This window comes from Poeciliopsis prolifica, unplaced genomic scaffold (assembly GCF_027474105.1).
Source record: "Poeciliopsis prolifica strain line A6 unplaced genomic scaffold, Auburn_PproV2 SCAFFOLD005, whole genome shotgun sequence".
Taxonomy (NCBI): Eukaryota; Metazoa; Chordata; class Actinopteri; order Cyprinodontiformes; family Poeciliidae; genus Poeciliopsis; species Poeciliopsis prolifica.
In genome coordinates, this window is record NW_026562380.1 from 19,360,333 (window position 1) to 19,387,454 (window position 27,122).

Below are 27,122 nucleotides of genomic sequence, written 5' to 3' on the forward strand. Positions count from 1 at the left end.
TTAAGCCCACAAAGTCTCCAGCAGGAGTCCCCATTGCTTTGATATCTTCTCTGAATGGGTGTAACAAAAAATCGTGTAATGTTTTTCCAGCAAAACTCCCGCCATGTATTTGATCCGGTCGAGACCCATTGCAACTGACATATACCCTCCCAGTCCTCTTGTGAGACTGTTGTCTTCATTACTTTCTCCCATTTCCTCTTTATGTATTCTGTATTCCCCTGTTTAGATAGCTGTATAACGTTATATAATTTGGAGATGATTCTGCTTTCTGGCCCAGGCTTAATTAGTGATAGGAATACACCCATGAAACTGGAATCACTTTCTCTCAACCCCTCTTTAAAATTTGTATTAAAATAATGTCTCACCTGCAGGTACCTAAAGAAATCATCTTTTCCCAATCCGTGATCCTTCTGTAAGGTTTCAAAACTCTGAAATTTTCCTTTGTGGGAAAATGAATAGTATGTAGTTAGTCCTGTTGAGGTCCATAGTTTGAATCTGTTATCAGTTCTGTTTGGTGCAAAATCTGAGTCATAGGCACACCATCTCATAATTTTAGATATGTCTCCGATTCTGCAAATTTTAACCAATTCCTGCCAGGACTTCAGGAAGAACACACACACATTTATATATGTGTGATCAGTGTTAAGTGCCTTGCCCAGAGGCACATCGACATGTGGCAGGAGGAAACTGGAATCAAACCTACAACCTTCCGATCGCAAGACTACTCTTACCATACAGCCACAGTTGCCCCACAGTCTATATTCAACAAAACCCAAATGCCTCTAAATGTGCACAACGCACAAGCTCATAGTTTCATTCACAAGAGGAATTATTCCTGTCTGAAAGCATTGCCAAAAGTGTTGCATTGTAAAATATCAATTAGGGAATGAATAATAGACACTGAACACTGTGTCTGTGAGTCAGACACCTCTATTAGGAGTTATGGCTGGAATTATGGAGATGCTTTAGGGGCCAGGGGAAAAGTAATTTTCTTTGGAAGGACAAATCCTTTCTGTTATGATTTCATGGCTGCTCTCTGACCTGAGGCATTCTGCATGAAGGAATCAGTCCAGAGAAATTTTCTTCAGTCTGTGCTTCACTTCCTCAGTAGTTTTGTCGTCTGTTGTCTTCCACCAACTCCACTACTTACCGGTTAACGCTACCCCATCACTGGCTGCACAAGTGGAGTAATGTTGGGAACGGGGTTTCCCCCAGTGTATTATAAGCCTAATGAGCCACCAGGCTTTACTTGTGCCCCCACATAAGCATTGCTTATTTATTTAGGTTTTATAAAATCTTAAATGTTTGTGTTTTTTAAGATTTTATAGTTGGTGTTTAGGTGTTAATTTTCCAATCTTTCAATAACATAATCGTCAAGTGATATTTTCAAATTCCTCAACTTGCCCAAGCACCCAACCACTGGGCTTAATATGTTTTCTGGGGGAAACCTTGTTGGGAGGTAGAAGCTGAATTGTGATGAACTTGAATTTGTCCAATGGATCATCTTTACAGCTGGAATCTGACCAAAACAGGAAGGCATTCATAGGCATCATTGTTTTCCCCTGCAGCAGGGCTTTGTTCAGGTTCAAGTGACCCAGGCCTTCCTGATCCAACCACATTGGTGGAAAATTGAGTTTTTTATGAAAAGAATGTTTCTGTTTTTTGAGTCGGGATTTCATTTTCAAGTCACCTCTTGTCTTTGGGCAAAATAGGAGAGTGAAGGTCTTTTTCATTCACAAAGCACTGTGGTCAGCTGTGGCTGCTTTTAGTTCTGCTCTATGGAAACATTTGGATTGAATAAAATTTGATGTATGCTTGATGTGTACGTGAGGTCAGCGCTGTGCCACATGGTCAAATTGCCTCATTTCAGCAACCAACCATGCCCCTTCTTGCTGTGTCTGCAGAGCAAATTTTCCACACCGTGGCGTGTACCTCTGGTATTTTGTGACCATGTGAACTGTTTTGTGTGGAAAACCAAGAACGCCTTCTCATGGATATTTGCAAAGACAGATATCTTGATGACTCAAAGGCATCAATATCCCCACCACACTCATGGGTGTCACCAAACAAACAAATGTGTTTTTATACTTCTAAACGTGTTGTATTGTAGACCACACGCGGAGTCAAAAGCTCATAGAGTCCAAGGGATTCTTAAGGCTGTGGGAGGGTGAAGTGGAGTAGTTTTGACAGTGAAAAGCTGCTGTAAATTGAAGACATTGATGAAATATGCAATATCTCCCCATTATTTCTCGCTGCGAGTATTGCTGAGAACCTCACAATTCATTTCCAATTTGGTTCTTTGCTTCACAATTCAATTTGGGATCGATTCAATATTGATTTAAACACTACAATGTTGATTTAGTAGTGTGCATGTAAAAGTTAATTCTTCTTGTGTAAACAGAGGTAAACTCGCATAATATGAACAAAATTGTCATTCTGAGCCACATGTCTCACCAGTAGGTGGTGGTAAATCGTACCAAATGATTCACCTCTGATAAACTCAAGAAGAAGGTGGCGTCACATCCAACTGTTCAGGACGGCCACTGTGCGCCGCAGTGGCAAGTCTGCAATGGATGCCTGGCAGCATCCATTGATGAGCTAATTTAGCTGCTAAACTAGCTCATCATACTTGTTGTTATCCACAGCCCTTCTTCTTCCCCCTGGCCACAAAGTGTGGGAAATGTAGGAAGCGATGCATTGACTCAACTATGAAAACTCAGACGTCTCCAGACAATGTGTGTGTGAACCCACTGGCCAAAAGGGATTTAATACATTCACAAGGAATTGATATTGAAGTGAAGAAAAATTAATTGCAGTGCGTCGATTACTACTTTTCTTTCACCCACACCTACTTATGTCTTTGGAATAGGACCAAAGTGTTCAGGGAGCCAGCATGGGCATCTAGGTTATTTCCTGTACTTACTATCCCATCAAGACGGTTGTTAGAGCACATTTAAAACATTTAGTTGACTTTTCCACAGTTGTTGTGATGCTGGTTGGATTAAAACCAGTCAACAGGTTTGCTATTGTTTAATATGACATAACGGTTAGCAGTGGTAAAGAAGGGGCAGTATGTGCTGGATGTTAACGTCCTGTGAGCAGAGAGGTGTGGGGGATGCGGTGGGAAGCTGCTGCACTGTGCCGGAGCTGTCATCATGTCTGGCTCACTTTAGATTGGTTTGGTGCTCTGTGGGGTAAGGTGCTGCTGAATTCATTTCCTCAGCTCTTTTTAATCACAATGTCTATTAGCACTTTAACAGTTTTAATTAACTGATGTTTGAATGTGCTGCTGCTGCTGCTTTAGTTTAACCATCATTAGTGGAATCAGTTTCTCTTCAGCGGTCAAGACCTTGTTTGTCTAGTTGCAAACTTTTGAGTGTTTTTTTTTTCTCCTTTTTTACTACAGTCAAGACATGACACTTGCAAACAGGTTGATTGTTGTGTTATCCAGGTATTAATATGTTTTGTTGAAAGTATTATCATTCATATAGAAAAAATGCAGATGGTGCTCTCATGACAAGACTAAAAGATGGTAGTTCATATCTCCATACTTGACTACGGCTACAAGCTGTTTCTCAATTTGTGCGTAATCATGTAACAATATGGTCATTTTCTATAATCTCAACCTGTCTATAGAGAAGATTTTGACTGATTTGAATACTTCACATTTTTCTGAATTATTACTTTTACATGTGTCACCTTCTCCTTAAGCTTCTTACTGATGCCCGTTCCAGATCAGTGTGGATATCTTGTCCCTTTTATAGCCATCTAGTGTTTCCCATGAGAAACAAGATGTTGGGAGTAGAAAAAATTGATTTTATTGACAGATGTGTTTTTATGATAAAAAAAACACATCTGTGTGTTTTGTTACTTGCAGTTCCAGTGAACTGTGATGTTTGGAAAGACTCTGCTGTTTGAGTTGAACAACCAGCGGCATCCTGAAGTACATCACACTGTTACCGAACATGGTTTACCCTTTAATTAGCTGAAATCAAGTGTGTTTTTCTTGTTTAGTAAAATTCATCCACTGCATCTTTTTCTTGCTTTCTAGTGATGACACACACACACACACACACACGCAGACAGACACACACCCACTCTGCAGTGAGTCATTCCCTTCAATGTGAAAGCGGCAGTTTCACATTGAAGGTGAAACTGTACAGGTGACTCTGACATCTTGCATGTAAATCTATTCCTGTGATTTTGTTGGACCAGAATCAGGAGTTCTCGAGCTGAGTCGGGTTTTGTGGGCCTTAATTTTGAGCATCAAGCCTATACAGCTTTAAGCATTAATTTATGTCTGTCTTTGTTGCATGTCATATAAATGTTTATTAAAGTGATGGGGAGTAGGGTTAATAAGTGTTCACTTCTTCCTACTCCTTTTCAAACAGGAAAATAGTTGGAAAAATGATTTTGTTTGGTTATGTATGCACATGTTTTCAGGTTTCCTACTTATTGCTTGTTTTGATTTTAAATCTGTTTGAAATAAATAAATGCAAATTATTTTTCATAAGTAGGCTAAAATGCTATCAATAACATGTTGACTACACCATTTCAGCCTCAGATTAGCTAAAATGCTCTTTTTAGCTAAAATGCTAATGTTAGCATGGGAGCTATTACTAGTGTGTTAATCTACAGTAGCATAATCCTAGTATGGAAACAGTAAGGTATAAGTTAAAATGAGCTAAGAATAGTGGTTTTGCTATTGTTCAGTATGGTCCTTGTACAGAGCATTGATTCATAGTATTATTGACAGAAGCATTCTTAGAAACATAATTTTGTTTCTTTTGCAGTGCTGAAATGCCAGTCGGCGTTGTCGGACCAGAGAAGCCTGGCCATCCAGTTCCACCTGGAGTGTGCCTACATCAGTCTGACCTACTACGAGTATGGGGGAGCCAAGGAGCACATCAACAAGGCCCAGGAGCTTTCCGGGCTCCACATCAACATGACAGGTGTGTGAGAGACTTGGTGAAAATATGAGTTCTGTGTCATAGAATTCTGCTATTTAAAAATGTGGGATTCTTAAGAATATTTGGTCATGTTGAGGTTGAACTCTTTGTCCTGATGTGATGTTTAATCCAGGTGCTCTCGGGAAACGGACCCGCTTCCAGGAAAAGTTTTTGGCTCAGCTCCTCCTTGAGGTGAAAAGGCAAGAGGGGAAGGAGGAGGCTGATCAGAGGGTCAGCGAGACCAGTCCCCACTCCGACGCCACAGGCCAGCCTACCCAAAGTAGGAACAGTCTCTACCTACATACAGTAGCTTTTGTCTGGTTGAGTTCCTTAGCTTAGCTTTACAACTGCTTTACCTATTTTAGATTTCAGTTCTTATTGAAAAGCTTCAACTGTTTGCAGTTTCTGTGGAGGCTGGAGCCTCCAGAATGATTTAGTAATTGATGCACAAGTTTAACATGACCATTTGGAATCAGCATGAAATGAAGTGAAATTGTGATTTCTGTATGAAGCTCCTACCATCCATCAGTTAACAATGTTCATCTGAACTGCTGGAAGAGTTCAGATGAACAGAAGTAAACTTCCATCAAAGGCACCAGAACATCACTTCACATGACCTTCACACCAGCCAGGATGTTGGGAAGAAGGCTCCACATATAGGAATTGACAATTTACGACGTTTAAGCACATTTATTGATAAATGTACTTAAACATTCAGCAATCCCTATAAGTATTTATAGGGATTGCTATGAATGCTAAAGTTGTGCTTCTTCAAATTCTCTGCCAGCCCAATGAAGGATCCGGCCTTTTAGGACTAAAAATTAATTCAACTAATAGTTCTTCAGATCTCCTGCCAAGTTATTGTTAAAGAATTTGTGGTTGATGGTTTAATGTCCGTCTTTTAAATATTTTCTAAATGTATTTAATGGTTGCTGGGCTGTGTCCCGAGAGGTCTCACACTTACTGCTTTGCTCCAGTTCTTTTTCAGTGCTTAAATTTATCACGCTTCCATTAAGGGAGGGAGGGACAGTAAATGGACTCAATCAAGACTGTCATTAGCCGGAGCTCAGCGACTCATTTTATAATGATGGGAGGAGAGAAGAGAAACGGGTCATGTGTTCATCACTGAGCCAGAACGCCAGCAACCAGGGAGGGGCTCTGCCTCTTGGTCTCACAGGACTATATAATCCTCACTGATGTTGGATTGTCACCTTGTAGACAATTTTCTAAGGGCAGGGGCAACATCAGTGTTTGGAGCAGTTTAACAAAAGCAGTTTGATGCAGCGATGCATCAAACTGCAGCGCTGTAAACAATGTTTCCTCTCATATTTTCATCTGCTTTTGCGTTTTATCTCTCTTGGAGGATTTTGATAATCAAACCCATGTCAATAGTACAACCTGAACAAATGCAAAGTATAGTTTTCAAAGGTTTATTTAACATAGTAACAGGGTTTCTCCAGAAAACTTTCTAAGGCCAGTGCTTGATTCTCTGAGGCAGTCATGCAGCAGTTGGTTGTGGTTTTGAGTTAAAAATATTTATAGTTGACGGGAAGTTTGAAAATATCACTTAATTATGTTATTGAAAGACTTGGAAGAGTAATGCCTAAACGCCAACTGTAAAGTCCTTAAGAAAGTCAATTGTTAAAAAACAATCTTAAATAAACAAGGAAAGCCTGGTGGCCCGCCAGGCTTGCAACACACTGAAGGGAACCTTGTGTATTAAGCGACCGTTAGTCCAAAACAACCTGACCTGATGTGAAAATACATGCCCATTCTTTGCTCAGACAGGAGTCAACAATGAGTAACAACATTTTTATATGGTTTAATTTAATTTACCGTCGATTCGGGATCAAACCTCTTAAATCTGTCTTTTAATATAAAGTAGGCCTCAAACGTAACACATCGCGCCTCATTCTAAGGAAATGAATGAAAGGATAAGAAGCATTAATGGGCATCAATCAATAATGCCTGGACTGGAGAGCCATTAACTCCAAATGAAGAAAAACTCAATATCAGAGCATGCTGATGACTCATCCAGGAGGTCTCTAAAGGAACAGACTGGCTTGTAGATCTGAGTTAGTCAGAGTTAATGAGTCAACAGCAGAAAAAAAAAAAACTTCTTCCATGCCAGGCCAAAACTGCTGCCAACAGAGGATTAAAAACTAAAACGTTCTGCCTACAGTCAGCAGCATGGTGGCGATATTCATGGTTCCATTAACCATGAATTCTTCTCTCTAGCAGAAAATCCTGAAGAAGAATGACAATCTGATGGCATCAAGCTCAGACTGCTCAGGTCAACACAGCAGCAGCAAGTCTTGCCCTAACACCCAGACCCAGAAACATCACATGTGAATTTGTATAGATGCCTCTGAGCTTTTGTCCAGCTGTTTGTAAGACCATAATCTGGCATGTCAGAACCAGGACTAGCAGAGACAGAGGTGGTTTTGTTTTTGTAACTGTACAGTTAACATTCTGTATGTTCCACATCAATTAAAGTACAGCAGGCTTATGCTGACTTTTTGTCCCAACTTGTTTATATGTAATACATTTTTCTTCTTGTTGCAGCCCTTGCCATCCTATGCTGTGCATTGCAAAAATAAATCTTCTCTCACAACCCACAGTTTTATCAGACGTGGACATATGCGACTGGAGATTTTTGTTGTTGACAGGATTACCATCTGGACGACGACACGCTGCTGGATCGAATCACTTTAGCTGAGCCCGATCTGTACCAGCTGCCCGACCTGAGTGCTGAAGAGCAGGCCCTCATCCTGGGCGTGTGGTAGGTCAACTCCCCCCACTCTGTCTGTGTGTTTAAAATATGACCTGGTGATTATAGGACTACTTACTGTTGATCTGGACAGAATGAAATAGGGGCAGAACTAGAGTGTAAAAACTTCCAAGCATTTCTCGCATAGTACGGCTCTCTTCCACCTTCAAGTGATGCTTTGAACTGACTCTGAGAGACGAGCGTCTCTCAGCAGTATGTTATTTTTGTACGGTAATCACCAGTTTGTTTTACTCATCTGCCATATTTTTTAAAATTATTTTTAGTCGTATGAATCACAGCAGATAGTTTTGTTCAATGTTTATTTTTTTATTTTGGTTTTGTTTAACTGTAATAAAACATTCCTGGAGTTTCCCCAAGAAAACTTAGCGCGGTGGTAATCGACGGTTATGTTAAAAATATAAAAAGTTGACAGGAAATTTGGAAAATGAGACATTACCAACAAAAACAGTGGACTAAATGAAAACTGGTCTTCCTGTGGGTTCTGTGTATATAATCAAATGTCACTTTTCTGATGTTATCAATAAAAAATAAAAAATCGGGTTGAATGTCAAATCAAACTTTATTGTTAAACTGGGTGTGATTAGGACAGAAGCAGAGCTGCAGATCCAAGTATTTTCAGTGATTTTCAAAAGATCAGCGATCTTCCGGTTGTGTCTGCCCTTACAACATGGCCTAAATTCTAGTGTCTGATCGCTAATAAAATGATGATAAAATATGTGTAAAATAGGGGTACACCATTTGTAGTTTTCTGGCCGATTGTCGATTAACGATCATTTAAAAAGCCTACCTTACCGATTCTGATTTAGATTGATACCATTTTTTTAAAATATATTGATATATGTTGTTCAATATATCAAGAACGTTGCTGAAATTGGCAACAATGGGGTGACTATTTTTAACTGTAGTTGGTCATGTCTGCACATTTCTCACAGGAGAAAAGAAAAGCACAGTGGTTGACTTTTAAACCTCTGCTGAGGTTGATGACATTGGTGGATAAGATTGACTTCACATGTAAAAATCAGGTGATCATCAAGCATCCAAACCACAGTAAAAGAAATCGCACCCTAAAACAAATGCATGAAGACCAAATTCTCCCAGCCCCAGATACCTCTTTACAGTTTTTTTTTTTTATATAATCTCTTTTATTTATTACATATATCAAATTACACCCTATATTGTTGCATCAAACATTTAAATTTTTCATAAGGATTTTTAACTTGACAGTTTAATTTGGGGTCATTTTGCAGAAGAAGAAAATGCAAATAAAGCAATCCTTCAGTCTAATTTATTTTCATCCGGCTCTACACTTCGTTATGAAAAACTGATTGTTGTTATCGTTATAGCAACATGGACTGTAGGGTTTGTGTGATTTCATTAAAGCTGTATTTGTAATGATGTGACGGGTGTTTAGAGCCGTTCCTGGGGCAGTGACCCGTCCATGACCAGAAGCTGTTTCCATCCAGAACCAGGGTGACCAACAGACACTCGGTTTAATACCAGCGCTCTGTTCCTGTCGGTGATGAATTTCGCCGGCGCGGTGGAGGCCAGATGGGTCAAGTGAAGGGCGACGCAGCAGTCAGTGAGATTGCAGGGAGATGATTGATGAGCATTGGGCTCTGTTTAAATTAAAGCCCTATCTGCACACCTGAATGTAGCTCCAAGGTAATGTCAGACAGGAGTAGATTAGACCTCTGAGTCCTCCAAAAAGCCACTCATCAGATTTATTCATTTTATTTTTTTCATTCCAGGTCCTATTTGTTATTGCTGGACCCAGAGAGCCTTGAGAACATGAACTGTCTCTCTGATTTACCCTCATGTTTTATCATGATGATGTTGATGCAAAGCTCTCCACACTTCAAACTGAAGTAAAGGGCAAGTGGAGGCGTTTACTTATACACTAATAATTACTGCTATGGTGTCCATCTATCCATCCATTTTCTAACACTCTTGTCCCTAGTGGGGTCAGGAGGTGCTGGTGTCTATCTTTAGCGAACGATTCGGGCGAGAGGCGGGGTCACCCTGGACTGGACAAACAATCACACATGGAGGCACGCACACCTACGGAGGACTTAGAGAAACCAATTGTGTGTGTGTGCGTGTGTGTGTGTCTGTGTGTATGCGTGTGTGTGTGTATGGGTGTGTGTGCGTGTGTGTGTCTGTGTGTGTGCTTTGCGTCTCCTTTGATCCCTTTCCCCAATTCCTGCCTGTTGGAGTTTCTGCAAACATTTTCCACTTCTCACTCTGACTTTTCAGAGACAGAACTTCAGTTGAGCTTCCTTATTCTTGTTGGTGTTAAAAAGAAACCTTTACTGAAAAATGGATTTCATTTAAGGTGTCAGGATTTGGAGGATTAGTTGGTAGAGATGGCAACGCCTGGCGAGGCTCAGCATGAGCTGCCAGAACGATTCGCTCTGTTCATTGAACACACCGAGAGTGAGAGAAAGAAAAGAAAATTATTTTCCTCCTCTGTGGTACTCGGTATGACTGAAAACCGGCAGATGATTTCAGCCTCTGGCTGTGTTGATAACAGTGTAACAGCCTCTGGAACCCTTGGAGGATCCAGAGTTGGGGCTTATGGTTGAAGGGAACTGAAGCGCGTTGGAAACGGTGTGAAACTTTGTCTTCTTATCTAAAAGCCGAGCTGGCTTCTTTTAGCTGCCTTCAGCTTAAACACAGCTGTGCTCCATCTTCATGCTCCTTCCTACAAGAAATGTCTGATGTTTAGCTTCTCTTTCTTGCTTGCTTAGCTTCTGTTGTTTATTTATTCATTAGCCACTAGAACAAATCTATTCTGTCAAAACCCTCCTATAACACGGACCTCTCAAACTAAAGGGGAGTAGAATTGAGCGAGGTCGATGTAGAGTGTTCCACGTAATGGCCGCCTAGCATCAGACAATATGCCTGAAAAATGGCTGCACTGACATTTTCACGCTCATTTCTGGATTTATCTCTTTGCATGTGAATGTGGGATATTCTTAAATCCAACACCTGCTCTGAGACGATGTTCAGGTGTGTGTGACTTTCTCAGCGCAGCAGAGGAAACCGAGCCGGGTCGGGAAATTACGATCATTCAGATTGTTTTTATTGTGCGTTCTGATGTACGTTCAAATAGAGGCTGACTGAAAAATGTAATTTAGCTTCTGAAACGGGAGTCGTTTTCAGAAAGCCGTGAGCTCAGGCTTTCTCAGGAGGGGGCTGTGTGCGTGAGAGAGAGAGATCGACTTTTAGCGATTTGGATCAAACATTTCATAGCCTGACCACAAGATCAGAAGCAGCTCTTTGGTCTGGGCTGGGAATCTGAGGTCGCGTTGCAGAGAACTGGAAGGTTTTTTGACTTGAACTTTTTTTTTTCTCTTTCCTTTACGAAGTTAATTTTATATTTTAAGGCATGTAATTATCAATTAACGTTCAAAACTGACAGAGCACTTAAAGGTGGAACACCTGCTGCTCCATATTGTAATTCTACCAGCAGAGGTTTTTACTGTTTTTTTGGAGTTCGAGGCCTTTCAACTGAAGACGCATATCTTCTTGAACAGGCCACAGGGAGGCGCTGCACCAGGCTCCCGAACCACAGCTGGGTCTGCGCTGGCTGGAGGAACGCTTGGGGAAAGTGTGTGACATCATCCTGGCGCGTTCAGTTAGCATGCAGCCTGGTTTATTTGATGTTCTGCAGTGTGATGACCTGATCTGGGTCAGAAAGCTCCAATACAGACAGAACCTCGCTGCACATCTGCATTTTGTCTCATTAACGCTGCAGTTTCTGTGGGAGAGGAACCATCGAGTATTTACAGTGGTTTTCACAACCACATGTATCATTCACAGGGTTCAGCTAAAATATGAGCCGCAGAGAACATTTGGTCCTGAATTTGTCCCATTATCATTTTTACGGCTTAATCGACAGCAGTTTTTCTGTTTTGAACAGTGACCATTTACTTATGAAAACATGAATATTTGAACATTTAAGTTTTTTGGTCCTTTGCTCTTTCATTAATCGATTAATTGCTCATTCATGTGTTTGCTCATGAATGAGCTTATTTTAGTTCAGTTCTTCATCGTTTCAGGTTGCAGAGCGGCTGGTGAGTTTGTCCTTCTGATCTATTCTGTTCTCTTCCAGCACCGACTTTCAGAAGAACAATCCTGTGCACAAACTAACAGCAGAAGAGCTGCTGGCCTTCACTTCTGTAAGTCCTTTTACTGTTCTTTTAACTTGAATGAATTGGTTCCCAATAATATTGAATTTAACATTGAATTCTCTAAAATGGCTCAATAGAATGTTTGTAAAGTGGATGTAATGCATTTTGTTGATGCATGACCGTCTATGTTTCCATCTATGTTTTTTGTGCACATTTTGACGCCTCTGGTTGGAAAAAATTGATAGAAATGGCAAAATACAAAATTACTTTCTCATTATTTCAAAACAAGTTTTGGGACGATGATTGATTGTGGATTATTTGAAAAAGAACATAAACTCTAAAGAGATGGTGGAAATACATTCGCCTACAATTGTTCTGAACCTTCTCATCCACTGTGCCTTACCAGAGGCACGGAGCTTGAAAATATTTCTAATTTGAGCTCTCCAGTTTGGAGGGTGCTTGAAATTTGCATGGCTGTTGGATGGAAACTGTCACTGTCTGACAGCACCAGTCTTCAGTCAGAGGCTTCTTTAGATTCAATGCCTAACTGACTGCTACCAGAAATCTTCAAATCCACCGCATCGGCATCCACAACTCTTTTAATACTTTAATGATAGACGATATGACATTCAAAAGTATTTTGAAATGAACTGAATTAAACTGAATTGAATGTGGACTATTGTAGTTGTGAGTGGTTTACTTTTTAAATCTTTATTTTCCTGTTATTTTCTCTGTAAAGTCAAGGTCAAAGTCTTAAGAAAGCTGATTTGGGATAAAAGAGGTAAAGGTGTGAAGCATCAGTCATCACCACATACTAAAACCCAACACTCTCTAATTAAATGAGCTGTTTGGCAAAGAAGGTGGAAAAAGACTCTGGTTTATTGGCTCAGTGACTCCAAACAATAACAGCCCAAAGCAGTCGAACTGGAACCAGCTTCCAACAGAAAGAGCACAGCCATTTCACAGAGCTTTGGTCAAGATCGGTCAATGTTTCATTGTTTTACTCCTCCTTAACCTTGAGGCTTGAGATGAAATTGGAAGGCATTAAAACAAAGGCTACACACCAAGGGCTCCGGAAAATGTATTCACAGGTTTCTTAGAGATCCAAAATGCTTTGCAATCATAGCAAGAAATTCAATGAAATCATCCAAATGCAAAGCATTGTTCTAGATAACACCATCTAACGTGTCTGTCTGTGTTACTGTTGCACTAAGACTTATGGGACAGGGGGCAGGGTGGGAAGTCAGGCTTCAGAGCTGGTTCAAAGGCTCAGCATCAGGGAATCAATATCTAATCAGTGAAAAGGCGAGCTCAATGTGCTGCAGAAATGGGAAGCAGTTCAGGGCTGCGCTGCCTCACAACAAATGCTACACTGGGACAATAACATGATGAAAAGTGCTTTGGACACCACTCATGAATAGCAATTTGAGCTGGATAAAAAGCAGCCGTTGTTTCCCGACTGTGACCTGCAGCCTCAAAGCGCCGACAGTCTATTACTGAAAAGCACTTTTACTTTAGGCCGTATATACACTGATCAGGCGTAACGGTATGACCACTGAGATGGGAAGTTGGGGCAATATCGTTCTGTATTGCTCGACTTTCTACTCACCATTTAGGGGCTTATTATTGGCTCTGAATGTTTTATGTTAGTAACCCAATTTGAAATACCTACGGAGAAAAACATAGGCACTACTTATTTGTCTCATTGGTAATTCAATAAACATTAACATTAAATATATATTTTTTTTAAGTGTTGGTTTTCTTGACGAGCTTTGAAGCAGCAGCTAACGGCTAACCAGTTGCGGTACTCTCAATGTTGTTTTTCAACTTAGTTTTTCCAGTGAAGTTACTAAAAAGCTGGCAAACAAACAATTTTAAAGCGCTAGCAGCTTTTTAAATAGCTTTTCAAATGCGTCGTCATCAGTCTTCAGCAGCCGACCGTCATTGATGGCGGCTGCTGTGTTTTGAGTGGAAAGGAAAGCTGCTGCAGGCCAGGCAGCGGCTGGCTCTGTGAGCAGGCATCTTCCCAGCCTACATGTAGATCCAGGAATCTGCAGGCTGGTTAGATGGTTGTCACGTGGCCGGCCATCTTCATCAGAGCACTTCTTTTGCTTCTGTGGCCTCCCCAGAATATAATACAATGTTGATTTCAACATCATGCACTGCTCTCCGGTGCAATTCTGACAATGAGACCCGACTGAGGACAAACACAGTTAAATGAGTTGGGTTTACAGAAAAACCTACGCCCTGAATTGTAACAGTTTGGATACCACAAATGAAAAGGAAGAGTCACGGGAAGTATTTAGAAAAATTGGATTTTATTTGAACTCAAAAGTTATATTTGCATTGCAATGCTGAGCTAGTGAAAGAGGTCAAAGAAACAAACTCTACTTGTGGGAAAAAAACATGGTTCATGTTTTTAACAAACCAAATGTCTGCAGAGATATGTTATGTTTTTTGTTTGTTTGTTTTTTACAGGAATGCTGGTCTATTGATATAGTGTGTACCATAGAGTCCTTGATGCTAAAAGCTTCTTGTATTCCGACTTTTACATTGTTGTAAATGCTACAGTAAATCAGAGCTATAATGTACGGGCTTTTACGTTCAATGTTCCATTCACAAAGTTCTGATTGCTTCTGGAAAGCTCCCTGTTCTCATTTATGTTAACAGCAGGGTGACAAATGCTGATCATGTCCCATCATTTGATTTTAATCACTCAGTGATTTATATAGCTATAGAATAACTGCATAATTAGGACAGTTTACTGTTGCACTAATGACTCTGAGGAGACCTGCTAAGTATCCACAAACAAGATCAGTGCTTGTTCATCACTGCTACTGACATCAATCACTTTCATGAGACATTCACATTGTCATCAATAATCTGTGTGCAGATCATTAGAGATGATTTTGGCATTAGTCCTTTTCTGACGTGTCTATCTGTGGGTAAATCATCTGGATGTCGGCACCGTTCCCTGTTACCCTTTTATCAGCTCTTTGAGAGCTGAAACCCAGAGCTAGCCCGGCTATTACACACCACCTTATCACCGAAGTGCCCAGATAAAGTCTTTGCAGCTCTAATAGCTTTTAATAATTAGGTGTTTTAAATGAGGCTTGCTTGTCGATTTCTCACTACAGAGAAGTCTTTGACTTTAGTGCAGAGAGAACGAAGCAAATGAAAACTAGGTTCTGTTTCCTGGTCGTGCTGTCAGGTGGTTAGCTGCGAGATGTCTGACTGCTGGACAGCTCAGGTCAAACCTTTTAAAACGTTCCTTGTTCATTTTATCAGGAAAACACATTCAAAGTATTTTGTCTTGGTTCAGTTTGCAAAAGACCAGTTCGCAACGCATGTCCTCCCACTGAATATCCAGCTCTATGGAATCAAAGTCAGTCCAAAATCAGTTCAGTCCAGGCTAATCCTGTCAGACAGATGGTTTTAAAAAAATGTGGGTATCAGTAAATACTATCCAGTTTTTTTCAGCTGAGAAATACGTTATCATTAGGCCAGCAAAAATGTCATGATGGGCACAAAATCTGCCATAAGACCTACATGGACAAAATATGTTTATAATTACTTTGTAAAAAATCCAGGCAGAAGTAATAATTAAAGGAAAAACAAAACCATAAAACCAAACGATCCCAAGTCAGCAATGCAAATATAGAGTATGTTAGAACAGAGCAAAGTACTTCCAGTTCCAAATGGCTCAGAGACATTAGAAAAACAAAGCTTGTGTACAAACATGAAGTCTCCCTTTAACTTAAATTCTTGGTGTGTCTGAGTTTGATGCATTTTTTGTTTTTTCTTTACTCTTCAGCATGACAGGAGGGAAGTGTTTAGAGTTTTTACTCAAGAGTAGCAATGTTTTGTCAAAAGTAAAAACTCCACAGTTTGGCACATGTTTTCCATTATAATGCAACTATAAACGTGACCATCAGGTTAAAGTACATCAAACATGCTCCATAAAAAGTATATCTTTGTTTTATCTCTTTGTTGGAAACCCTAACAGCTTGTTCCTATTTACTTAAATATTCATAGTTCCATCTTTTGAAAGGTTGATTAAATACGTTGACAAAAAAATGCCCAGAAGAGTTCATCTAGTTTGTCACAGATCGGCAGATTACTCCAGAACTTCCTCCTTTCACGTAAGGAATGACTGAAATAACTCCAATCTTCTGTGTCTCTTTTGTCTTTGGAACAGTGTATTCTGTCCCAGCCAAAGTTCTGGTCCGTGGAGGTCACAGCACTCTGCCTCAGGACCAAACTAGAGAGAGGAAGAACTCGGTGTGTTGAGAGAGCCATGATGCAAACCCAGGTAAGGAGCCGGCCAAGTGGTTTGTTATTCAGCAGGAAAGTGACACTAAATGACTTGGGACATCTAATGTGCCTCATGGTGAAGCATCGATAACATCAAGATGAGAGCGCCAGTACTGGTTTATCACCGGTCCAGTAACTTTCTACAACCCGTCTACCAGCACAGGTACAGAGCATTCTAGAGAGATACTATTGTATTTCGAAACAATTATACGTGCTTTGCGATGGATGTCGCTAGAGTTGGAAAATATGAACATTTGCAGCTGGACGTGGGACATCAACCAATCACAGAGACTCCACTATGTGACATAGTTGGTATCCTGGCAGGACACATGGGCGTCCATGTCAAACTGGGCTTGGATGAGATGAAAATAGAGCTGAAAGCAATCCTCTTCAGCGCGCTGCTTAAGTAGGTGGTGAAGCTCACAAAATTCAGAACGCTTCTGAATTATCTGGTGAATCCATACAGCTGTGAGTCGCCCGACAACGTTCTCTTTCTTTCAGTAAATGAAGCAAAGCCACTTGCTCAATTTCATCTGCCATTGTGCAAAGAGACCAGCAGAGGAAAACAAACACGGATCTTTCCACACTTTGCTCGTTCACACGTCTGGAACGAAGAGTTTAATATGACTCTATATGAAGTGTCCGACTTCAAAGTGCACAAGCGTCCAATTTGAGACATTGGACGCATTCAGTCTGAACACAGCATTAATATTTGATGCCTTGTCCAAACTATGACTTGCCATCCAATCCATCCTGGCTGATTCAGTTACCAAAAGACAACTTTCAGTGTTAATTCCTGGCACTCAAACCAGATCTCAGCTCAGGCTGGTTATGACAGCAGATGTCTGTAAAATCCTTCAGCAACTGATTGTCATTTACTACCAACATCTGGATGAGATTGATAATCAGAAGTCATCGTGAGCCATCAGAACGATTCAATGCAAGAGGAGTAAGATGTGTGAGACAGATCAGGGTCGGTTCTTTAGCACAGTGAAACACCCTGATGGCAGCAATCTGCTGATTCATGCATCAGTCCTTTTAGTCCTTCTTTCCATCATTTTTCTTCAACAGAACAAGAAAGTCCTCTTGAGTGTGGAGCATACTTTCGGTGAGTGTGCAGCATACTTTTTGCACACATATATGTTACATTCAGCAGCAAAACAGAATAACAGGGAAAAAAAGAACTATGCTCCATGGACACACAGTGCATTTCAAGCAAATGCTGCTTCTTGGACATCTGTTTTCCTGAGTGTGTTGGTGTGTACGTGTGTGTCTGCTTCAGAAAGCTACCAATGGCGTTACAGTGCTTCGCTCGGCTAGCAGTGCCGATGAGTAATTGAGTAACCTTGCTCCTTGTTTCTGGACAACCCTGCACACAAACAAAATCATTAATCCCCCACAGCTCCAAATGTTATTTTCGATGTTGATCAATAATATCCCAGAAATGGCGAAGGCAGACATGGGATGGGATTATGAAAAACCTGCTGAAGGATTTATTAGGCTAGAGCTGAGGACTACAGCTATAGTGCTCCAGTTGGATCAAGTGAAGCCCAAATTGGTTTGGGTTGTTCCTCAGACCTGTCCAGTCTGAGGCCTGGTGCTGCACAGAGCTTTTGATTAGCTCTGCTGTTTTCTGTGCTGTTTCCCAGAATTGTTCCAGGATTACATGAAACACACTTTCTTCCAACTTTATGCTTTTCTCCAACTCATTTAATTGTAGTTGTCTCTGTGTTGAAGTGCATTGGTAACAAAGCCACTTCTGTTTGTTGTGATTGCTCTGTCAGCGTGCAGTGATCAGTTGCTTTCTATTTCTAGCTGTTTGCCCAAAGCTGTTTCACATCTTAGTGCTTTTTGCTCACCACTCGTCTCTCCTGCTCACTTCTATCAAAGCAGCTGTGAGTTCAGCATTTGCCTTCTCTATATAAAATTTCACTTTTAAGAAAACAATAGTGTATAATGAAGTATACCACTAGAAATCTGTATGATTACAAAGGTAATATAAATTTTTTTCTCTCTTATCTGTTTTAAAAGAAGGGTAAACTACAAGATTTCTTCTTCAAACCACTCCTTTTCGTTCAAAACTTTTAAACTGTAAATTAATGAAATAAACAAATGCATGCTAAAACAGCAGCTCAACACTGCTGTCCATATCTGTCAGATCAAAGGTTGCATATAGTCTCCTACAAGATGGTGGATCAGAGGTTCTTGTAATCTGACACCAAAGCCGTTTCAACTGCATGCGTTAGGAGAAATGTACTATTTACTTTCCTTTTTTTTTTTTTTTTTCATATAGTTATGGAAAAATGGTGGCCTACCACCAACTCTAGAATACTCAGCTTCACTGTTTGCATAATCTAATTTCTGTAAACTTTGAATTTGGGACAGATGGTCTTTGTACTTGAATCTACAAAATGTTGGTATGGAGACCAGAAGGTGCAGTAAAATCCCAAGTCATCGTCGTATTGAAAAATATGCAGCTGGCCACCAAAAGCAAGGAACAAGTCATCTGCACAAATTGAACATTTATTTATTTTTTTTGCGAAATACTGGTTTAAGTCATGAAGAAATCACCTCGTGTTTAAATGACAATTTCAGATGTTTTAAGATGGTAAACTGTGTTTGAATTCCAATTGTTCACTGTTGAATTCTTGATAGTCAATGACATGCATGGAGTGACAAATGTAGTGGTAAATAGAGCATTTTAAAATGGTTATCATTTTTAGCAATGTCACAAAAATATAATAAATGATTAAGTGCCTACATCACATCCCTGGTAGATGGTAAGGCTCTGAACACCACCTGCTCTGACCCAGAGGGGAGTTGATGAGCATCCACCTCTGAAAAATTGGCAAAAAGGTCAAAATGATTGTACTTAAGATTCCCCGATATTTGCATGTCATATGGAAGAATGCATGTGTTCTCAGAAACCTTTGTGTGGCAGTTTATGGATCAAGCAGATCTTTAATCCGTAAAAATATAATGCATTTCCAAAGCAGGAAGTGTTAAAAGATGAGATGGAAGCTTCTTAGCAGCTGCAGTCTGAAAGAGTCGTCACTGTTCTGTTTTCTCCCTGGATTCCCGATCATCAGCCATTTAGTACCTAATGACCCTGAAACCCGTCGATACTCAGCAGCCACTGCAGTGAGGGTTCCAAGTTCACTGGTTCTCAATCTGCTTCAATCATCTCTTTAATCAATAAGCTGCTGTTTCAAACTGTAACTGTAGCAGGGTAAATCCTACGCTGCCAGTTCCCTGAAGAACATTTTCGCTCTTGTCTCTTGCAGGCAATAGTCGATCACTTCGAAGAGCAGAGCTGTCCTGTGAGCGAGCGCCTCAAAGTGTTCTACTGCTGCCAAGTACCGCCCAGATGGGCCGTCCAGGTATCACACACACAAACTACCTCAACAAATTGAAATCTGAATCGATTCAAAATTCTCAAAAATCCATTTTAAAATCTGTTTAAGTTGTTCGTCTTTGCCGCTCGTGTTTCCGAGTGTAATGCATATCATATAATGCGTCCACTTGGCCACTGTGGAACACCGTCTCGCCCACAGTGTATTAATTATTTGATATTATTTATTTAAGAAGAAGCCAGGTAGCTAAGCTAACGCAACGAAGGTATTTTAAGTTACAGAATTCCATGCAGAAAACTAGTTTAAAAATGATCTGATGGTATTTGATGCACCTTTTAGAATCAGTACATTTGGTTACACTGCCTTTTCCCGTTATTTTAATTTAAGCAGAATCTCTAGACTGATTGAACAGGTAAATTGGTTTCTGAGTTAAAAATCGTTTCTGAATTGACTCGTGACCCTAACAGGCGGCGATGAGGCTCTGCTGCACACATGAAGTGTAAGGAGAGATTTGTTGAACCTTAATGTAGCAGCAGAGCTACAGAGAGGAATTTTACGTTGCTCAGAATAAAGAAAGGCAGTAAAATAAGAGCAGTAAGCAGAATCTGTGATAGATGGAATAAGACGTGTCGAGGAGATTAAAAAAGGAAGGGGAGGACGTGGAGAGTGGAAGAGGCAGCAACTGGCAGCATGTAATAACTGATCCAGCAATAAAGCTGGAATGGAAGAGTGTGCATCGGTGTTTGGGGACCTGACAGAGGCTGAGGGGGAGCAGTGCAGCAATCAGCTGCAGCAGGCATGGAACAAAGCACCAAAGGCCTTTTTATGGCTGAGAGGACAACATCATTCCTTTCTGTACCACTTGGCTTTCTTATATCATGGTTCTGTGCATGCAACATAGGATGTGTTATTACTGCTGATAGTTTGGTGAAAGATCAGGATGACTGGTGCTTACTGTTGACAGAAAGAGGAGTAGAGTTTAATGAGTGGAGTGATGGGCTTTGGGCTGGTTTTGCTCTGCAGAAGCTGCTGGCCAGCCTGCTGATAGACCTGGGCTGCATCAGCTCAGCTCTGCTGCTCTACCAGGAGCTGCAGCTCTGGGAGGACGCCGTGGTTTGCTACGAGAAGCTGGGCCAGCATGGAAAGGTAAGCTGTCTCGCACACATACTCACGTAGTCGTGTTTTTATGACTTGTGAGGACTTTATATTGACTTCCATTCATTTTTTACAGCCTAACTCTAACTATAATCCTAAACTGAACCATCATAGATCTAACCCCAACCCAAAAACAGCATTTCCCCTGAGGGAACCAAGAAAATGTTCTCACAAGTAGCAACGGTTCCCACAACCCCACTTTGTGGACAGAAACAGGTTCTCATAAGGATTTAAAAGCCCCTCAAAAAGTATCTTCATCTCTCAACCCAACTATAGAACGACTTCCTTTACTTTCAAAATGACTTGAGGAGTGTTTAAAAACCTGCCCTGCAGACAAATTAGAATAGAATATGCTTTATTGTTCCACGGCGGGGAAATGCATATCCACACAAACAGTGAAAATAAAGAATAAGACTGTACATTTGGGACACCTTTTCAACCTAAAAATAATAATTCTGTCTGACTGTGCTACTAAAAAATAGCATAATAGGATTAAAAGCCATGTGCAAGTGATTACCACATGGGGATAAAAAAAAAAAAACTTTCAAACCCAGAGAAAACGCAGAGGTACAGTGGTGGCAGTGTCATGGTGACCTTTGGTGCAGGATGGAACGGTAGACCTAGTAAGAGAGATGACATCACAGGCGTCATCTCTGACATCTGTACACCGGCAATTAAAGCTTGGCCAGAGCTGGGCTTTCTAAACGGAGACGGACCCTAAACAAACCACCACATTAGTTAGAAAACGGCTTGAAGACAAGTCGATATTTTTGAAGTGACCATCATCATAGGATCGTATTGGGCCATTTATTCAAATTATTTTTAGCTACACCTCATGCATAATCTTCTGTTTTGCAACACTGAATACACACAAAAAGCTTTGTTCCTGTTTGAAGCTAGATGAACTCCTGTAACATGGGTCAGATCCCAGGCAGCTCGGTATTTGTGCTGAGCAGGATTAGTGCAACCTGTCCAATCAGATCACACCCAGCTGGACGTCTGCCCTCCGGGGGAGCTGTCTCTGTGTCGTGGCTGGTGGAGCCGAAGGAGCGTTTAATACCCGACACTTTGTCCAGACTGGACCGCTCCTCTCCCTGACCCTGCTGCTTTCAGCGCACCCATTCTGAGACGCAGCGGGCCAGGAAGTCAGACAACTTAATGTGCTGTCTGATCTGGAAGATGCAGGTCGGCGTCTTTCCTTCCATTTTCACATAATGTGCTGGATATTTCTTAACCTTTTTTGTTTACTTCCTGCTTCTCCTTAGATATTTATCTGACCAAGAAACTCTCCATGACATTCTTACACAACCCTTTCTACAGGGTCGTGTAAGAAATGAGAAGATACTCATTGTATAAATAACTTATAAATCACTTACTGCCAGTCGAAAGAGGCAGTGATTTCCAATCAGAGGCTTGTTAATGTAAGCTTAATTAAATCCAGGTGGTGACATTTTGTGGCCATCCAGTGATTTTGCTGTTTTGGACATTTGTAGTTGGCTGCTGGGAGCCACCACATGGTGGAGATGGCTTTAAGAAGGACATTCACAGTAAAAACATTTTCAGTGGGACGATCTTGTCTTGCTGGTTATGCACAGCGCTACGGGAACCATCCAAAGCACCAAGCTGGAAGACCCGATAGCAGTTGGGTCTTATAGCTCGGTGCAGGTGGTGTTGTTTGGGATTTGATTTTTTTTTTTTTTTTTTTTGGCCCATATTTCTCTGGATCTTTTTAGAAATTGAAAACGATGTCCTTACTGAGAAGTTCTTCTGGTATTATTTAATCACATCACCATCTTTTCTTTGTATTTTTTTAAATCCACATTGATTTCTGTTGGATTAAAAAAAAACTCAACAAACAGGTGAGATCTTTTCCCACAGATTTTGTGTTTGAAGTGCCAGCTTTTCAGGTCAGACTGGTCTCAAGCTGTTGCAGCTGTTTTTTTGTTTTTAAAGCAGAGCTCAGAGTCCTTACACATCACTCAGACCGGTAGATATGAGACCAACCTGAACTCTGCTCTGCTGCCTGGCCTCGGTAAAGATTCAGGCTTTTATTCCCACATCTACTTAAATGAAAAGCATGACCGTGGGGCTGTTGTCAGCTCGTGGTGGAAGTGCTCTGTCTGTCGGACGCAGGCTCAGAGTGCAGATGTGCAGACGTGACGTAAGTGCTGATTCTGATCTCTGGCCTCAGTCTGACGACTCAGGTCCGGAGCCCTTGGTGCCATCTGGGCTTTCTGCCAGCTCTCTTTATTTAATTACACCATCCCTTGTCTCTCCAATTAGATTACCCAGCTTGCCTCTGGCTCATAATGAAAGTCTCCTTTCCCCCCTTTTGCCCCGGCTGTGGTGGTCCCAGCCAATAGTCTGTTATGCTCCGACTGCGCTCCAAAGCAACAAGGTAATCCATTTCTCTGGAGTGCTTTGGTCTCCATCCAATGTTGCTTCTCCTGTTTCCACTGCTGTCCTCTTCTTTCACTCAGACACATGGTAGCGAGCTGTAATGTTCCTGGACAATAGAAATGTTGAGCACTGCTCAGCGGTCTGTATCTTCCTCCAGCTCTGTGTATTGGATGGAGGTTTGGATCAACTCCAGAGGAACAGAATGACCTTTGTGAATGCGCTGCAGTCATGTCATGTTTCTGTCTTCGGGACTCCTCCTCTCTTCCTGTTATCTTTGCGGTATTAACAGATATGGTTGTTGAAAAGATTTTTACAACCAAGTTAACTTCATAAAACAAACAAGTGATAGTCCAGAAAGCGGCAATAAAATCAGCGAGCTGATACTGGCACAATGAAGGAGAAGAAACTATTAAGACCACTTCCCAGTACTTCTAATAACAAGTTGGAATTTTTTTTTCTGAAAATATTTACCTCAAAGGTTTAAGAAGATTAGATGTCTGAAATCTTAGAGCAAGGGATTCTAAACCAGCTTACCATACAAAGTCATCAAACTCATAACTTTATCCAAAGAGCAGTCCCTCCAGTTCTTAGCAATTCCATGATGGTGGAAATCAACAGATCCCACATTTTCTCTGTGTTAATGCATAATTGTGAGTTTATTGCAATTTTCCTGTAAAAATTGATCAAAAAACATTGAAGTGAATGCCAACTCCCACCTGCAGAGGGCACGATTTCTTAGTTCTTTGACACTGCTCCCTCAGTCTTACTTGACGTCAAATCTTTAGTCTACGAGTGACAAAATCGAGCTACTTAAGTTTTTAAAACTGTTTTATTCACATCTTTTCCTCTATACGTAAATTTGAGAAAGGGTTTGTAACGAGAAAAAAAAGCCATGACAAAATTTATAGCAAATATTTCTAAAGTGGTTTCACATAGTTATTGATTTTGGTTGCAAAGAAATCACAAAAAACAATCTTGAAATCCCAGAGGGGCTGATACAGGAAAACATCCATCTTATAATTAACTTTGCTCTTTCATTGTAACGATGCTGGATGTTCATCGGACAAAAGCTCTGTTGTTAAATATACGCTGGTTCTTTAACCTTGCAGACCAGCCATTGTTCTCCTGTTTTCCATATCACATTTCTCCTCCCGCCATTTGCTCAGGCTGAGGAGATTGTGCGCAGAGAGCTGGAGAAGAAGGAGACTCCGAGTCTGTACTGTTTACTCGGAGACATCCTGAACGAGCACCAGTACTACGACCGGGCGTGGGAGCTGTCAGGGCGGAGGAGCGCCAGAGCCATGCGCTCCAAGGCTCTGCTCCACCTCCGGGCCAAGGACTTCCAGCAGTGTGTGGACTGCTTTGAGCAGTCGCTGAAAATCAACACCATGCAGGTAATCGGAGACATTTACTGACATTAGACCTGTTGCAACAAACAATACATCAATGAATCGTGTGATAAATTAAAACGAGTTCAATTCATAATTCATTTCATTTGTTGCTTTTTTTCTGTTTGTTTTGGACATTTAAAATATCTTTCACTTCCAGTGTTAAATGTTCATTAAAATTCAAGTTTATTCCTCTTTGACAATGGTGATGGCATTATTATGCCATTACCGTTATGATGCTTGAAATTTGTGTCAAAGCAACTATATTATCATTTATCGCAATAAATTCCGGGGCAGTTTATCGTCCAGTTTGATTTGCTATTGCGACAGGCCTAACTGGCACGTCATTTTCCAAAGCGGAGTGTAAAAATCTTTAGTTAATAGCTTAGTCGTAAACATTATTCATTTAATCATTTGCTTGCTTGCAGCTAAACTTTATTTTTGTGGTCATTAAGTCATGTTAGTCATGCAGCTTAATTACTTATTTTGCAAATTGTCTGCTATTTAAAAGTCCTAAAACAAATCTAATTATATGATGCAACAATTTTCAAGTTGACCATTTTGTGACATCGTTGTTGAACTATTTAGCTTTTTATTGGTTGCTCTGTGACCAAGATACTGCAGATCACAGTGGTAGAGGGGTGATGATCTGGTCACCTCGCTGTCATTGAGTCTCCCATGATGCCCTTTGAAAGCCAAAATATTCTAGTGTTATAAAGCAGGGTGATTTGTCTCCATGACAACGAGAACTGGGTCATCAACAGGATGTTATGCTCAGATTCAGCCAACAGCAGGACCCCACACCAGCAGAGCAGTGAGCAGACATGATACCACCAGACTGGGCAAACAGCAGGTGGTCCAGTTTCTCTGCTACTACATAAAAGCTTGACAGCGGCTGATGCTGAAGGATCGTCTACAGGGTGCTTTCTTACCCATTGATTTTGCATTTGGCTTCATTTCTTTAAAAAAACATGTTTCTAGAAAAACTTATTTCATCAAACGATGAAATACGTTGCTTTCATGCTTTGAAAACCAGTTTGTTTCTGTCTTCTTGAACGGAGCCTCAGAGTGATCGGACAGAGGTGACTGTGCGTTAGACGTCTGTCACTCCTAACGCTCAGACTGCCTCCTCTGATTTCCCGTTCTCCCTCCTCTTGCAGCTCGGCGTGTGGTTTTCCCTCGGCTGTGCCTACTTCGCTCTTGAGGGCTATGAGGGAGCAGCCAGAGCCTTCCAGAGGTGTGTGGGACTGGAGCCAGATGTAAGTGTATAAACATCGTACACTGATCATGACCTGTTGGTTTCCTGGCTCCAGGCCTGGTCCATCCTACATACACATAGGACTATTTTCTGTGTGTGATTGAGCTTCTAAGTCCTTCACCCAGCCCGATGCTCTAATCAGTTGTTGCAGTGAACCCTGAGGTCAAGGTTCAAGGTGTCCTTGATATCCCCAAGGTGTTACAGCAGTGTTACAGCCAACACAACAAGCATTTACCACCTACAAAAATAAAAAACAAATCTGTTTTGAAACACGTTTTCACCAGTGCTGCTTCCTGGTTTCATGCCCTCCACATTATTTTTCCAACGTCCTTTGAGATTCTCAAAAACCTGTTTCAGAATTTGTGTTCTAGACGGGAAATGGTTCTGCCTTGCCCTCAAACCATCTTTAATGTTTCTTTTCTTTCCCTCCATCCCTCTCCCTGCTCACTCACCCCTTTTTCAGAATGCAGAGGCATGGAACAACCTTTCCACAGCCTACATTCGCCTCCAGATGAAGTGAGTATTAGTCTGGGAGCTGCTGAATATGTCTGCCCAGGCAAGACATGTTTGAACTTGCAGTATTCATAGGAGCATCAGTGATATTCAGGTGGCAGGCAAGATAATAGGATAGAATGACCCTTTGTTCCCCAGGAGGAATGTATGCATTACTGCTGCAGCACAGAGCGATGAGGAAGAAAATTCCATAAAAGCATATAAAACAGCAATGCACGGAGATAGGTTCACACTAATAGAAGAATTGGAGACGGAAATAAAAACGATGTAGAATACGGCAGCAGGCTTCGGATATTTGTTAGCGAAAGGTAACGACCAAAAGGCCACATTCAGGTAAAGCTGCACAAATTAGGAAAATATGACATTGTGATATTATTGTTGAAAATGACATTGAACCGCATCAAACTTGGATTGTTTCAGTTTGATCCACGTAGAATGAACCAAATCAATTCAGATCAGCTCCACGACAGCCCAGAGTAAAGCATTATGGGAAGGTTTATATGGTCAAGAAGCCATTTATTAAACCTGGTATCAGTGTGAAACTCCTCACCACTGGACACCAGCGCAGTGAACTCATGTTCAGATCAGTCTCTGTCTGGCAATCCAGCAAACGGGTCTGGGTTTAACGGTTCAGAACCGATCAAACTTCAAATACAGCAAAAACGTAATCCAAAAAGAAATAAAACATTTTTGGTTTGAGACTTTTTTGGAATGCAAGCGAAGCTGCAGCTGTCCCTCCCGCAAATGACCAGCAGCGTTAAGAGTTCATTTGGCAGCTTTTCTCTAAACTTCTGAGATCATTGTGTTGAAATTCCAACTCAGCAGCGTCAGACACACTCTGACCTCACCTCAGATGTTTGCTTTGACC

At 41.0% G+C, this 27,122-nt stretch overlaps 1 protein-coding gene across 1 annotated transcript in view; it reads left to right on the plus strand.

Moving 5' to 3' along the window:
* ttc27 (tetratricopeptide repeat domain 27) overlaps window positions 1-27,122 on the plus strand; it is a 42,932-nt gene that overhangs the window by 11,600 nt on the left and 4,210 nt on the right. The window contains 11 exon segments of the mRNA XM_055030331.1: window positions 4,794-4,952; window positions 5,083-5,195; window positions 5,197-5,229; window positions 7,619-7,731; window positions 11,855-11,921; window positions 16,072-16,185; window positions 19,472-19,567; window positions 20,564-20,686; window positions 24,262-24,489; window positions 25,644-25,742; window positions 26,205-26,257. Of these exon segments, the coding sequence (XP_054886306.1) occupies window positions 4,794-4,952; window positions 5,083-5,195; window positions 5,197-5,229; window positions 7,619-7,731; window positions 11,855-11,921; window positions 16,072-16,185; window positions 19,472-19,567; window positions 20,564-20,686; window positions 24,262-24,489; window positions 25,644-25,742; window positions 26,205-26,257 (1,198 nt within the window).